This window comes from Cherax quadricarinatus, chromosome 64 (genome assembly GCF_038502225.1).
Source record: "Cherax quadricarinatus isolate ZL_2023a chromosome 64, ASM3850222v1, whole genome shotgun sequence".
In the NCBI taxonomy this organism is placed as follows: Eukaryota; Metazoa; Arthropoda; class Malacostraca; order Decapoda; family Parastacidae; genus Cherax; species Cherax quadricarinatus.
In genome coordinates, this window is record NC_091355.1 from 9,264,152 (window position 1) to 9,280,198 (window position 16,047).

Sequence of the window (16,047 nt, forward strand, 5' to 3'; positions counted from 1 at the left end):
GAATTAATGTTACAAGAATTAAGGGAATGATTACAAGTAGAAATATGGTACAGTGTACAGTAGACATCATAAATATACATGTCCATAAGGATACTATTTGAATGATAGATAAAGTAAGTGCCAAAAACACAAAGAATTAACTAAATTATTTTGATTTTTTTCCGTACTTTAATGACTGGACTGTAAACTCACAGGACTTAAATTCGACAGAGAATGTTACCCCTTGACTGTTGCAACCCCCAAATCCTGAGGTGTCTCCTGGTGTTGCAAAATTTCCCCCCAAAAAAAAAAAAAAATTATTTTTTTCTTATGAAATGATAGAGAATCTTTTTCCGATTGTAATGACACCAAAAGAACAAAATTTGATGGAAAACTGACAGAATTAAGCTTTCATGAAGTTAGCGACCTAGGCGATATTCACCCTTTCAGGGTTTCAGCCGTACTAGTACGGCTTGCAAGGGTTTTTGATGCACTAGTACGCCTAAATTGTAACGCCCTCAAATCTAGTGAGAGAAAGCTGGTAGGCCTACATATGAAAGAATGGGTCTATGTGGTCAGTGTGCGTGGTATAAAAAAAATCCTGCAACACACAGTGCGTAATGAGAAAAAAAAACTTTGACCGTGTTTTTGGATTAAAACAGTGGCTTTGCACTGTATTTTCATATGGTATTTATTGTTGTATTCTAGCTTTCCTGGTCTCATTTTATAGAATGGAAGATATATTACAGAACTTGAGATGATTTTGACTGGTTTTACAAAGAAAAGTAACTTGAAATTGAGCTCAAAGTAGCAGAAATGTTTGATTTTTACCAAAGTTCAAAAGTAAACAAATCATGCTATGCATCCAATACACATCAACTGGTGAGTCTAATATTCTTTCACAAGTGCGCTGATATTATTTATACCATTTCTACACCAATGCAGTAGTCTGCATAAAAGTAAATCTTCTGTTTTTTTGTAAGAATAAAAATTCAAAGTGGAAAGCAAAAGAATGTAAGAGGGGCATGGGAATGTGACTAATGAACAGAGAACTCGTTATTTTAGTGCCAAGAATGTCTTTCTTGTTTATTCTGGACCCTATTTGGAAATTGGGATCTTTTGAGATTTGTGTGAAATTGGCAAAATTGCTAAATTCTGACCGCTGTATTGGATAGTTGAAATCGGTAAATGGGTGGTTTCTTGTACTCATTCGATAGAAAAAAATGGAGTTCTAGCGAAATAGTTATGATTTTTGTCGACAAGTACACTGGAATTGGCCGAAATAGGGCTCAAAGTGGGCAAAATCGCCGATGCGTAAACATCGTCGAGACCACTAACTTCGCGAGAGCATAATTCCGCAAGTTTTTCATCAAATTTCATACTTTTGGTGTCATTATGATCGGGAAAAGATTCTCTGTCTTTTCATAAAAAAATTTTTTTTTTTTTTTTTAAATTTGGCTGACCCTGAGAACAAGTCTCTGAGAGGGCCTGTCGACCCTGAAAGGGTTAATGAATTGGAGATTTCGCCCACTTTGAACCCTATTTTCGGCTAATTCCATTGTTCCAGTTGACCAAACTCATAGCTATTTCTTTAGAACTCCATTTTTTCTATCGATTGAGTACAAGACTCTGCCCATTTACTGATTTCAACTACCCAATAATGTGGTCAGAAATTTGCAATTTGGCCAATTTCACGAAAATTAAAAAATATGACAATTTCAAAATAGGGTCTAGAATGAACAATGCAGACATTCCTGGCTCTAAAATAACATTTTCTTTGTTTATCAGTCACGTCTCCAGGCCCCTCTGATATTACTCTTGCTTTCTATTTTGAATTTTTATTCAAACAAAAAATAGATTTACTATTATGCAGACTACTGCAATATTGTAATAATTGTATAAATATTGTCAACCCATTCATGACTGCATATTAGAATGGCTACTTGGACATTTATTGGAAAATGACATCATTTGTTTACTTTTGAACATTGGCAAAAATCAAACATTTCCCCTACTTTGAGCTTCATTTCAAGGTTCTTTTCATAGTACAACCAATCAAAATCACCTCTATTTCTATAATGTATTTTCCATTCTATGAGACCAAGAAAACGAGAATACAACCATAAATACTAGATGAAAATAGACCACAAAGTCGGCATTTTAATTAAAAAAAAACGGTCTGAGTTTTTTTTCTCATTATGCACTGTGTGTAGCAGGATTTTTTTATATGGTGCACACTGACCACATAGACCCATTCTCTCACATGTGGGCCTACCAGCTTTCTCCTGCTTGATTTGAAGCCGCTAGAATTTATGAGTATATATATGTCAAAAACGGTGGCTCGTAAGACGTACATGTATAGATATGACCGAAACAGTCAAAGGGTTAAAAACTTATTAAGCGTAAGCTTTGTGGCATGGACATGTCATCTAACCCCAAAATTTTGAGTGCCATTAAGCAGGTACAGAGGGTAATGATTTTTCTGTCCTTCATAAGTTAACCTTATCAGTGCCTAGGTGATATAAGGAGTGCATCAAGAGGAAAGGTAATCCTACAGAATGCTAGTTGAGGTGAGGAACACATACATATTTCAGTATTATATATTTAATGGGTTATTGTAAGTGGTCTCATTTTCTGTATGATCTGTTAGTGTGTGTGCATATTTATGACACCTACTGTAGGCATATGTTAACTATATTTAAATTTTATTTCAGAATCCAACCTAGACATGGTGATCACCTGGTTAACAGTAAATGAAACGCCTTCATCAGTAGTCGAATTTGGGACAACAGATTTGAGCAACTCTACATTGGGCAGCAGGAAGGAATTTACTGATGGAGGCGATGAACACCGGCAGATGTGGATACATAGAGTGACTCTGAAGACCTTGCAGCCAAATACTACATACTGTATGTTAATGTATAATACATGTACTGCACTGTATTATGCTGCAACACTTGGCATTTTGAGTTATGTACAGTCAGTCCCATAGTAATTTTAAATAGCAACTGAAAACCCTAAGACCTTGCTCTTGGAGCAAATTTTTCAGTCATACAAGTACCTCTTATGTCAGGCAAAACCTATTGAATTTTGACTCTTTTTCCTCAGCTTTTTGATAAAAATTGCATTTTTTTTTTTGTATTTATGCTCTGCTTTTTTTTATATAATTAAGTAAAAATGTTAATTTACACACATACACATGCATGCACATACATATTGGTGTCACAAACACTGATTGATAAACATTACACAAAACCAATACAGTAGCATTTTATTTTTGTTATGTAGGCATAAAAACAATAGTGTGGAGACCATAATCTAATCAGTGAGCAAGAAAAAGCGAGTTCACAAAAGCTCACTCACATAGCTCATTTTAGGTGGGAACACTTTTAATGTGGACATGTGTTCAGGCGATATTTCTCATCCTTGGCAAGATAACTTTGATAAGTGACATGTGTTCAGGCGATATTTCTCATCCTTGGCAAGATAACTTTGATAAGTACAGGACTCGTATATTGTATAAAATTCTAGATGTCTATGATGGTTAAGATATGGTACATGTGTTATATTATCTGTTTGAAAAATTATGAAAAATATGTTCCTGTGATGGGCACCATGATACCCATAATGGAATATATTGTATATGATTTACTACACTGACCATTTCCCTCCAAGGAAGGGTGACCCAATGAAGAAAAAATAGTCTTCCTCACTCAATCAGTAGTTGTCTTTCCAGAACTAAAAAAATATATGAGCTACAAAGAAAGGGTAAGGGCATTTAATATGCCTTACTGGCTGATTGAAGGAAAAATGAGACATAACCACATGAGAGATTATACAGTCAGTTCTCGTATAAAGCTCCTCTATATAGTGTGATTTTTTAGTAAATGTAATTGAAAAAGTACATTGAAAATTGAGTAGCCTGTTCTATGAATGCCTTTTAATGTGCTTTTTCAATCACATTTACATAAAAATTACACTATATAGAAGAGCCTTACAAGAAATTACTGTTGTAATAGGATACAGAAAAACTGATAAAAGTTTCTAATCCCATCACAGTGAAGTAGAAGATTAATGTATTGGAAATTCATAATTTTTTTGATCAGTTATATAACAGAGATGGAGCACCATCTTTGGTACTGTATTTAATTACTGTACATACTTATACTTGAATCCAACCCCTCTAGTATATGTACATTAACTATACTCATGTGCTTGCCTGTTGTTGTATGTTCTGGTGCTTGTGTACGCATGTAACAGCATGGTCTACTCACCTCCCAGGATGTCATTACCAACACAGTAAAGTGTTCAAGTATGAACTTTACTCCGGGTAGAGTGTAGAAATTCTCTTGCGTACAGTTGCTGGCACATATTTCTTGGGTTCTTGTCTGATGGAGTTACCCATCTAGATTCTATCTGCTCAAGAGTTGCTTCTGTTTTTGGATACTTATGGTATGATTCCAGGTTGACCCCAAGTGCCCCTGATGTAGAAAAGCAGCTTTCAGGGTTCAAAATGTTCTTGTTACTTTATATATATTTAATTATTTTACTTTGTTTGAGCATACAAAATCATGTTCAATCTTCTATTTCTTTTCATGCGGTACAAAAACAATGTAGTTTACGTATAATACAACATTGTTAGGCACGAAAGAAAGATACTGGTATGCAGTGCATTTCGGACAGTTCATTATTAGTTTTATTTTCAACAGTTTACCATTGTGGAAGTCCTCTTGGCTGGTCTGAGATTTTTTTCTTCAAGACTTGGAAAAATGGAACTGACTGGCCCGTTTCTGTTGCCATGTATGGGGACATGGGAGCTGTCAATGCACAGTCTCTCTCTAGGTAAGTATGTACTGTAGTATGTTATTTAACATTTAATGTGACATGAAATGCTAGGAATTTCTGGCAAACAATGGGAAAACTGCAAAAGATGTTTAGTGGAATAGTAATCCAAGCTTTGTTTCATAAGGAACAGTTTTTGTAAGGCAAATTGTACTTCGGTTTGTGATTTGGTAATATTGAAATTATTTTGTTAATTATTGTAGTTTTGAATGAAATGAGGATTACAGGCATACCTCATTAATACGGCGCTTGCTCTAGAGTGCCTCGCTAATACGGCACTTTTCAGTTATGTTCATGTTTATTATTTTTGGCACTTGCCGTGCTCTTAAGATGGTTTTTGACAATTTTTCATTATTTTTACTTTTGCATTGTTTTTTGAGTGCTGTATGACCCTTGTAGGTTTAGCACTTCTTTTTATCATAATAATTATTTTTCGAGGCCTATTGCTTTTGTGCACAAATAAATTTAAGTATAAAGATCTTTTTAGGCTTTTATATGCCCTGGCAAATGAAAAAAAAGCTGCAATTCACTGGAAGGCAATATTCACTTTACGACCACTGTCGTAAAGTGAATACCGCCTGACCCCCTGTAGTATTAGTGAGGTATGCCTGTACAGTGGTCCCTCGAGTTACGACATTAATCTGTTCCAGATGTATCGTACCTCAAAACTAGCATAACTCAAGCCCCAAAATATATAGCTTTACAGTAATTTGTTACAAGTTGCCAGAATCTTCCCTTGCTCCTGGCATTTCACTTGCCTCTTACAACATGCATGACTTACAGAGGAGGGATTCTTCTCCACTTCCCCATGGAGAATCACTATATATGTTCATTATATCTAAAAAAAATTAACTTAGATAACGTCTTTGCCTTAATTGTAATCCTTGTAAATATAGATGATGTAATGACAGTGTCTTCTGTAAGACATCTTAGTACCTTGATGTTGTTGTCTGTTCTTAGTGTATTCTCATTGACTATTTCAGGCTGCAGGAGGAGACACAGAAGGGAATGTATGATGCTATAATTCATGTTGGAGACTTCGCTTATGACATGGACTCAGTTAGTATCTACATATCAGTCAGTCTTTGTGTTTCTCCAGTAATTTTCTTTATGCTTACGACAAAGTACTAATCCCTTAGAAGTCAGCTAGTGCCTGGGGAATAGGAGGCAATTAAGTTGGGTTCAAGGAAACAGCGAGGTGGCTCCAATTCCTTGGTATATAGAGCCCTTTTCCCCTCTAAAGAATTTTTTCTTCACTACCAATAATGAAGAAAAAAGGAAGGAACACTTCATCATCACTCACTCCATCACTGTCTTCCCAGAGGCAAGACAGTTAATAGATACTGCACAATATTACTTTAATACATCATTTTCTGTTTTATTTTTTTATATATCTGAAAGTTTTGAAGATTCAGTGAGTAGTTATAACTTTTAAGATTGCAGACTACATTTTGACTTGATTACCACAAGAGCAAACAAGTCAGAACTTATTCCAGTTTGTGATTGCCAGTATCTGTTTGTAAAATATCGGCACATAGTGCTACAAAGTGTGAGAATAACAAGTGAACAACTTCTTACACTGAAAGAACGATCACGCCATATATATCTCCTGCACAATTTTCCTAAACGAGTATCTTTGGCTAGCCAATTTCTTAAAAACTTTATTATAATTCAGTAATGCAGAGAGTGACTGAAAAGGTGAATTAAAAAATTTAGATTTACCTAAAATAGCATAATAGAGGCATTACAAAACTATTGGTGCTACTGTATTTACTCAAAAATTTTCTAATCTTGCAGCAAGCTAATCTAGGTTTACAAATAAAGCATTGTGACTGTATATGATGTAAACTGTTCTGTATGCAATAATGAATATTCAGAAAGTTATCCTAACTCTTTAATAGTAATACATTGTTTTATTTTTAATTAGGACAATGCTCGTGTTGGTGATGAGTTCATGCGACAGATTCAACCAATTGCTGCCTATGTTCCATATATGACCTGCCCGGGTAATCACGAACAAAAGTAGTAAGTCTCCAATTTCTTTCATAACTTTGACTCTTAGTATATAAACCCATCATTGTTTTAAACTAATAATTGCCAATATCAAATTAGTGGTTATCAGTATTAGATATCCAGTGCTGATGGAGGGGAGTGGGAAAGGTTTTCAATAATGCCAGATAACACTGCTTTAACCCTGTCTCCTGTATAAAGTACTAAATTTAAAAAAAATGAAACTTTCATTTTTCTTTTTAGGCCACCCTGCCTTGGTGGGATATGGCCAGTTCGTTAAAAAACTCATTATGATCGCATTTTTCTTTGCACATCATTTTTAGTATTTTGGACATTTTTTTTTTTTTTTCAACAAGTCGGCTGTCTCCCACCGAGGCAGGGTGACCCAAAAAAGAAAGAAAATCCCCAAAAAGAAAATCCTTTCATCATCATTCAACTCTTTCACCACACTCACACATTATCACTGTTTTTGCAGAGGTGCTCAGAATACAACAGTTTAGAAGCATATACATATAAAGATATACAACATATCCCTCCAAACTGCCAATATCCCAAACCCCTCCTTTAAAGTGCAGGCACTGTACTTCCCATTTCCAGGACTCAAGTCCGACTATATGAAAATAACTGGTTTCCCTGAATCCCTTCACTAAATATTACCCTGCTCACACTCCAACAGATCGTCAGGTCCCAAGTACCATTCGTCTCCATTCACTCCTATCTAACACACTCACGCACGCTTGCTGGAAGTCCAAGCCCCTCGCCCACGAAACCTCCTTTACCCCCTCTCTCCAACCCTTTCGAGGACGACCCCTACCCCGCCTTCCTTCCCCTATAGATTTATATGCTTTCCATGTCATTCTACTTTGATCCATTCTCTCTAAATGACCAAACCACCTCAACAACCCCTCTTCTGCCCTCTGACTAATACTTTTATTAACTCCACACCTTTTCCTAATTTCCACACTCCGAATTTTCTGCATAATATTTACACCACACATTGCCCTTAAACAGGACATCTCCACTGCCTCCAACCGTCTCCTCACTGCTGCATTTACCACCCAAGCTTCACACCCATATAAGAGTGTTGGTACTACTATACTTTCATACATTCCCTTCTTTGCCTCCATAGATAACGTTTTTTGACTCCACATATACCTCAACGCACCACTCACCTTTTTTCCCTCATCAATTCTATAATTAACCTCATCCTTCATAAATCCATCCGCCGACACGTCAACTCCCAAGTATCTGAAAACATTCACTTCTTCCATACTCCTCCTCCCCAATTTGATATCCAATTTTTCTTATCTAAATCATTTGATACCCTCATCACCTTACTCTTTTCTATGTTCACTTTCAACTTTCTACCTTTACACACATTCCCAAACTCATCCACTAACCTTTGCAATTTTTCTTTAGAATCTCCCATAAGCACAGTATCATCAGCAAAAAGTAACTGTGTCAATTCCCATTTTGAATTTGATTCCCCAAAATTTAATCCCACCCCTCTCCCGAACACCCTAGCATTTACTTCCTTTACAACTCCATCTATAAATATATTAAACAACCATAGTGACATTACACATCCCTGTCTAAGACCTACTTTTACCAGGAAGTAGTCTCCCTCTCTTCTACACACCCTAACCTGAGCCTCACTATCCTCATAAAAACTCTTTACAGCATTAAATAACTTACCACCTATTCCATATACTTGCAACATCTGCCACATTGCTCCTCTATCCACTCTATCATATGCCTTTTCTAAATCCATAAATGCAATAAAAACTTCCCTACCTTTATCTAAATACTGTTCACATATATGCTTCAATATAAACACTTGATCTACACATCCCCTACCCACTCTGAAACCTCCTTGCTCATCCACAATCCTACATTCTCTTACCCCTAATTCTTTCAATTATAACCCTACCGTACACTTTTCCTGGTATACTCAGTAAACATATCTCTTTAAATATCACTAACTGTGTTTGCATATACAGTAGTTTCATAAGAAACTAGTACCAAAAAATTATGAACATATACATTCACCATTTTCCTTATAAAAAATGAATGCACATGATAAAGAAACAACACTAGAAAAACTGACAAAATAGTATCATGGAACCCAGCTCATAGAAGATAACTGGACATATTTACACCTGCTGCCTCTTTTCATCTAGCAGTTTATAGATACTATACCTAGGAGTTAGTTGCCTGTTATTAGTCACATCTTAGGAAAACACGTGGTTTGTGCAGTAGAGCAGTCAACAGATGTAGCCCTCAAGGAAACAGGGTAGTTAATAGGATTCAGCCTAGGAAGAGCCTCATAAACTCAAGAAAGAACCAAGTCTTACCATCCTAGAGCTGCAGAGAGCAGGTGGCCCCATGGTAAAATGGGGCCATGATCTGAGAAGTACATGAGATTGTTTCATTATCACCAGAGAGAGTCTTCTGTAATTCAATGTGAAACTGGATCTCTGTACAGTACTCTGCCTAGGGCTGAGCTGGCATTGGAATAAAGCAAGTAAAGAAGGCATCCTTCAAGGTTGAAAGACCCTGCCTTTGCTTACACACAAACACCATGAAAAGCAACTGCAGACAAGAACATGTTGAGGCCACAAGCTCCTAGATCAGTCTGGCCGTCAAAGCTGCTCCTGAATGTCTACAGAGCCCAGCACCCCAAATGCCATAATTAAACCAGGAGAGGTGTGCTGGAGACACTAAGGCTGATTTGGCATGGTTGTGTAAGGGAGTTAAGTCATTTGTATTTAAGGACCCAACTACCCTGGGGAGACCAGTGACGATGACCAAAGATCCTAGCATTTGTTCCTATACTGTTATTGCTAGCATATGGAATGCCTGCCTGATAAAGAAATTCAACTAATCTATCAGAGTATTTGAAACAACAATGAACTTACAGTTGTTGTGGTAATACAGGATGCTCAGAAGAAAAAGTCTAATGTTGTTAGCTTCAGGGAATCTAAAGAGAAGATTGGAGCACCATCTGGAATTTGAAAAGAGAACACAGAACAAACCCACCTCAAGAGTAAATGTGGGTATGGCAGTCTCAGTGGAGAGGCGAAGTGTATACACCATCACAGGAATATTCAGCAGTCATTGAGTATTTGTAGATGAATGGTTCAGAGAACCGACATGTTGATAAATTAGACACATGTGCAACTCTTGGGTATCTTTATTGAGGAAACGTTTCGCCACACAGTGGCTTCATCAGTCCATACAAAGGAGAATCTTGAAGAACAGGAGGAGAATGAGGTAATCAGTCCCTCAACCTTGAGTCGATGTGGTCAGTCCACATCGACTCAAGGTTGAGGGACTGATTACCTCATTCTCCTCCTGTTCTTCAAGATTCTCCTTTGTATGGACTGATGAAGCCACTGTGTGGCGAAACGTTTCCTCAATAAAGATACCCAAGAGTTGCACATGTGTCTAATTTATCAGTCATTGAGTAGTAAGCCATGAAGCAGATGACAAAGGGCATGTTGCACCAGAACCAAACCCAGTACGTACTTGTAAGGAAGCAGGTAACCACATGAAATATAGAGAGTCTCCACATATGAGAAGCCAAGAAGATATGCCACAACAGGAAGGTAAGCTGTTAAAAAAAGAGCAGACGAGATATAGAAAAGGGTTAGATGGAAGTATGTGAAGCTAGGGTAGGAAGGATACAAGAAGTAGGTGATGGCAGTGGAGAAAAAAATTAATAAGGGATAGATGCTGGCAATTTATAAACAGGGAAGGAGAGAGGATAAATGCTTTTAAGTCTGCAGCTCACTTTTGTAATCAGATTCTTGGAGGGCACTACAGGCCATTCAATTGGTTGATTCCAAGCATCTCACCACCGTTCACATTCATTGTTGGCTGTGCTGCATCTTTAGCAGACACACAAAAAATTGTCTTTTGTTTGGCCACATGGGAGCTAGAGGAAATGAACTTAGAGGCTTCTGTGCATTCTTCATTCAGGACAATTTAATCTTCAGCTGTAATATATACAGACTTTGCAAAAGCCTTCGACAAGTGTGACCATGGCGTAATAGCGCACAAAATGCGTGCTAAAGGAATAACAGGAAAAGTCGGTCGATGGATCTATAATTCCCTCACTAACAGAACACAGAGTAGTAGTAGTCAACAGAGTAAAGTCCGAGGCAGCTACGGTGAAAAGCTCTGTTCCACAAGGCACAGTACTCACTCCCATCTTGTTCCTCATCCTCATATCTGACATAGACAAGGATGTCAGCCACAGCACCGTGTCTTCCTTTGCAGATGACACCCGAATCTGCATGACAGTGTCTTCCATTGCAGACACTGCAAGGCTCCAGGCGGACATCAACCAAATCTTTCAGTGGGCTGCAGAAAACAATATGAAGTTCAACGATGAGAAATTTCAATTACTCAGATATGGTAAACACGAGGAAATTAAATCTTCATCAGAGTACAAAACAAATTCTGGCCACAAAATAGAGCGAAACACCAACGTCAAAGACCTGGGAGTGATCATGTCGGAGGATCTCACCTTCAAGGACCATAACATTGTATCGATCGCATCTGCTAGAAAAATGACAGGATGGATAATGAGAACCTTCAAAACGAGGGATGCCAAGCCCATGATGACACTCTTCAGGTCACTTGTTCTATCTAGGCTGGAATATTGCTGCACACTAACAGCACCTTTCAAGGCAGGTGAAATTGCTGACCTAGAAAATGTACAGAGAACCTTCACGGCACGCATAACGGAGATAAAACACCTCAATTACTGGGAGCGCTTGAGGTTCCTGAACCTGTATTCCCTGGAACGCAGGCGGGAGAGATGCATGATTATATACACCTGGAAAATCCTAGAGGGACTAGTACCGAACTTGCACACGAAAATCACTCACTACGAAAGCAAAAGACTTGGCAGACGATGCAACATCCCCCCAATGAAAAGCAGGGGTGTCACTAGCATGTTAAGAGACCATACAATAAGTGTCAGGGGCCCGAGACTGTTCAACTGCCTCCCAGCATACATAAGGGGGATTACCAACAGACCCCTGGCAGTCTTCAAGCTGGCACTGGACAAGCACCTAAAGTCGGTTCCTGATCAGCCGGGCTGTGGCTCGTACGTTGGTTTGCGTACAGCCAGCAGTAACAGCCTGGTTGATCAGGCTCTGATCCACCAGGAGGCCTGGTCACAGACCAGGCCGTGGGGGCGTTGACCCCCGGAACTCTCTCCAGGTACTCCAGGTAGATCGTAAAACAGTAACAAAATTTATTTCTCAAACAGTATGCACAGCATTTCAGGCATATTTAAACTAGGCTTAATGTTAATTACTAAAATTTTACATGGATGAGCTGCTTAAAACTGGGACTTAAGACTAGTCTATATGTACTGCATAGTTAAGAATTAGATTGTTTGAAAGCAAAATTTAACTTAATATGTGATATGAAGAGATAATAATTTTAATTGTATTAACAATTTTGGTTTTAATTTTAGGGTGGTGGTAAGAGTGACAATAATGTACATTTACAGATGTTATCTAAATTAAATTTACATTGGATCTATGATGTATGTTTTAGTGGCAGAATATAAAGTGGTGACAATAATGTGTAAGCATTTACAATCAATTTAAATATCTAACATTTACTGTGCATTAGTTAGGTTTTTTTTTTTTTAACAATACAGCAGTAATAGAGCAATTCAGACATTTATCTGCATGGAATTTTTAAATAGGCCTACAGAATTCTCCAAGGCCAATGGTATTGATGACTGGACAGACATTTTTCTTAACAAATTACTTAGACTATACAACAAACATTGTCCTATAAAAACAAAACAGATCACAAACAAACGGCTTGGTTGCCCATGGCTAACCAGCACCATTCTGAAATCCATTGACAAGAAACACCAATATGAAAAGCAATAGAGACAGGGCTTAATACACAAAGATACTCTTAAACACTATTCATCAGCTCTCACCAAAGTGATAAAAAAAGCCAAACAACTATACTACTCCAGTAGATTCACAGACACTAGAGGAGATATAAAAAAGACCTGGAAAACACTCTCTCAGATTCTAGGGACCCACAAACTGAGAAAAACCAAGAATATTGTCCTAACTAAACCTAATGAAACACCACTACATCCCACTGACACAGCTAACAAGATAAACGACTTCTTCTCAAACATAGGATCTAATCTCGCCAGTAAAATCCCACATACCAATGCCCATGCTGGGGATTACCTAGATGGAAATTTCCCTAATTCCTTCTATCTTGCACCAACTGAGCCCACGGAAGTCATTGAGATCATAAAGTCACTTAAAAATAACTCGGGGAATCTGTCTCATGTCCCACCATTACTGTACAAGCGAGCGGCCCATGTCCTTTCGCATGCTATTTCATTACTTTTTAACAAGTCAGTAGAGACTAGCACCTTCCCGAAACTACTCAAGATGGCAAGGGTTACACCAATACATAAAGGTGGTGACCCTACAGACTTAAACAACTATAGGCCAATATCTAACTTACCATTGCTATCCAAAATCTTTGAGAAACTCGTGCACAGGAGACTGTATTCATTTATAACGGCTCAAAACATACTCAACCCCTGCCAGTTTGGATTCAGGAAAAATAAAAGCACTAATGATGCAATCATAAAAATGCTAGATCTGCTTTACACAGCATTGGAAAATAAGGAATATCCACTAGGAATTTTTATTGACCTAAGAAATGCTTTTGACACAGTAGACCACGACATCCTACTCCACAAACTTGATCACTACGGTATAAGAGGCCATGCGCTTGCTTATTTCAAATCTTACATTACTAATAGGTATCAGTACGTCACCATTAAAGACACAGCATCAGCAACACGGCCACTTGATACTGGAGTTCTGCAGGGAAGTGTCCTTGGTCCCCTGCTCTTCCTCATATACATCAATGACCTTCCAAACGTATCCCAACACCTGAAACCCATTCTCTTTGCTGATGACACGACTTATGTCATCTCTCACCCTAATCTTGCCACCCTCAACACCATTGTGAATGAGGAGCTGATTAAAATATCGACTTGGATGACAGCCAATAAACTTACGCTTAACACTGACAAAACCTACTATATTATGTTTGGTAGCAGAGCAGGAGATGCACAAATTAACATTAAGATTGACAACACTCTAATTACCAGAAATAATGGGGGAAAATTCCTAGGCTTATACCTTGACAACAACCTGAATTTCAGCACCCATATCCAGCATATAGCCAAAAAAGTATCCAAAACGGTTGGGATCCTCTCCAAGATACGATACTACGTGCCGCAAAATGCCCTTCTCACACTATACCACTCACTTATTTATCCATACCTCACCTATGCTATTTGTGCTTGGGGATCAACTGCAGCAACACACCTAAAGCTAATAATAACCCAACAAAAAGCTGCAGTAAGAATAATCACTAAATCCCATCCCTGGCAACACACCCCCCCACTCTTCATAGATCTAAACTTACTCCCAGTTCAGTACATCCACACTTACTACTGTGCAATCTACATCTACAGGGCCTTAAACTCTAATATCAACCTTGACTTAAAACGCTTTCTTGATAGTTGTGACAGAACCCACAGGCATAACACCAGACACAAACATCTCTACGACATTCCCCGTGTCCGACTAAACCTTTACAAAAATTCAATGTATGTCAAAGGCCCTAAAATCTGGAATACCCTACCTGAGAACTCTAGAACTGCAGACACATTCATCACCTTCAAAACTACCATTAGAAAACATCTTATCTCCCTGATACACCCCGTCAACTAACTACACGAATACCACCTGGTGGTTCACACTTACACTCACTCACTCATTTGACCATAAACAGAAATATTAATCTCAGTCTTAAAATAATGAATCCTGTGATACTCCAATACTGAAACTATGTACTGTGCCAAAACAAAAGCATTCACATTGCTAAACTCACAAACTAGTATTTAGTCACTTAGCCATAATACCAACTTACCTCATAATTTGTAATATTTTACAATTAAGAATAAAACTAAGTATGCCCGAAATGCCTAGCCATGCTAAGCGTTCTAGTGGTACACTCCGTAATCACAATTTTACTACATGTAAACCAAACAGTAACCAAATTTCTGTAAACTCAGCATTGTAATCCTTATAGAGAATAAACTTTGAATTTGAATTTGAATTTGAAACACATGGTATGCCATAGAGAGAGATATAGTACTTGTTTCTTGTACTGTCTGTGTGCATTGTTGCAGCTGCCAAAGAGTTTGAGTCCTGGCTTAATGTTTGTGCTGAGTGCATGCACGTTAGGGTATAAAGTTTAGGGGTTTCATAATAATGCATAGATTTTTGTATGTTAACCAGACTTGAGTCCTGGAGATGGAAAGTGCAATGCCTGCACTGCATAATAGAGGCATTACAAAGCTATTGATACCACTGCATTTACTCAAAAATTTTCTAAGCTTGCAGCACACTAATCTAAGTTTACAAATAAAGCATTGTGACTATATGATGTGGCATCTGAACTGTCATATCTCCACTCCTCTGCAGACAGTGATTATGCGTGAATGATGAAAGTTTTTTTTTTATCACCCTGCCTAGGCAGGAGATGGCCAGCTTGGAGGAAAAAAAAAATTGTATGGTGAACAAATTTTAATTTTCGAATAAGGGAGGGGTATTGCCTGGAACTTGATCAAGTAATCACTCTAATATCAAATTTCTGGCAAGTGATTTTTCTGTTGTAGATTGCCAGTTGAGAGAATATACTTGCATTCCTGTACATTGGACACACTTGACTCACACATGTTCAGTGCCACTTTGCAAGACTTGTAATGTCATCCTGATAGGCCAACATCTCTGGATCACTTGTACTCATTAGAGAGGATTGCAGCTTTAACCTCAGACATTATCTTACATTCCTTAACATGCTTACTACCTACCTCTCATTATTACTGTTATAATCACAGGGAAGTGCTAACCCTTAGGGGTAATACAGTGGCTGCTGTCTCTGATTATCCCACTTTGAATGCATATTAAAATGACACTAATTTACTACACCAACTATGATTCTCCCCCAGGTTCCTTTCTGATGATGTCCTTCCCTCAAACTTTCCATCTCTATTGCTTCATCTCTGTTGTGTAGCACTGACTAATGCATACAGGTTTATTTTTTTCCATGATAATATTTCCCTGGACAGGG

At 37.9% G+C, this 16,047-nt stretch overlaps 1 protein-coding gene across 3 annotated transcripts in view; it reads left to right on the top strand.

Moving 5' to 3' along the window:
• The window catches only part of LOC128700001 (acid phosphatase type 7), a 77,593-nt gene that overhangs the window by 10,889 nt on the left and 50,657 nt on the right, over nt 1–16,047 (top strand). For all 3 annotated transcript variants that reach the window (XM_053792883.2, XM_053792884.2, XM_053792882.2), the window contains exons 3-6: nt 2,694–2,888; nt 4,689–4,821; nt 5,805–5,880; nt 6,749–6,846. In XM_053792883.2, the coding sequence (XP_053648858.2) occupies nt 2,694–2,888; nt 4,689–4,821; nt 5,805–5,880; nt 6,749–6,846 (502 nt within the window). The remainder of the gene's footprint in view (nt 1–2,693; nt 2,889–4,688; nt 4,822–5,804; nt 5,881–6,748; nt 6,847–16,047) is intronic.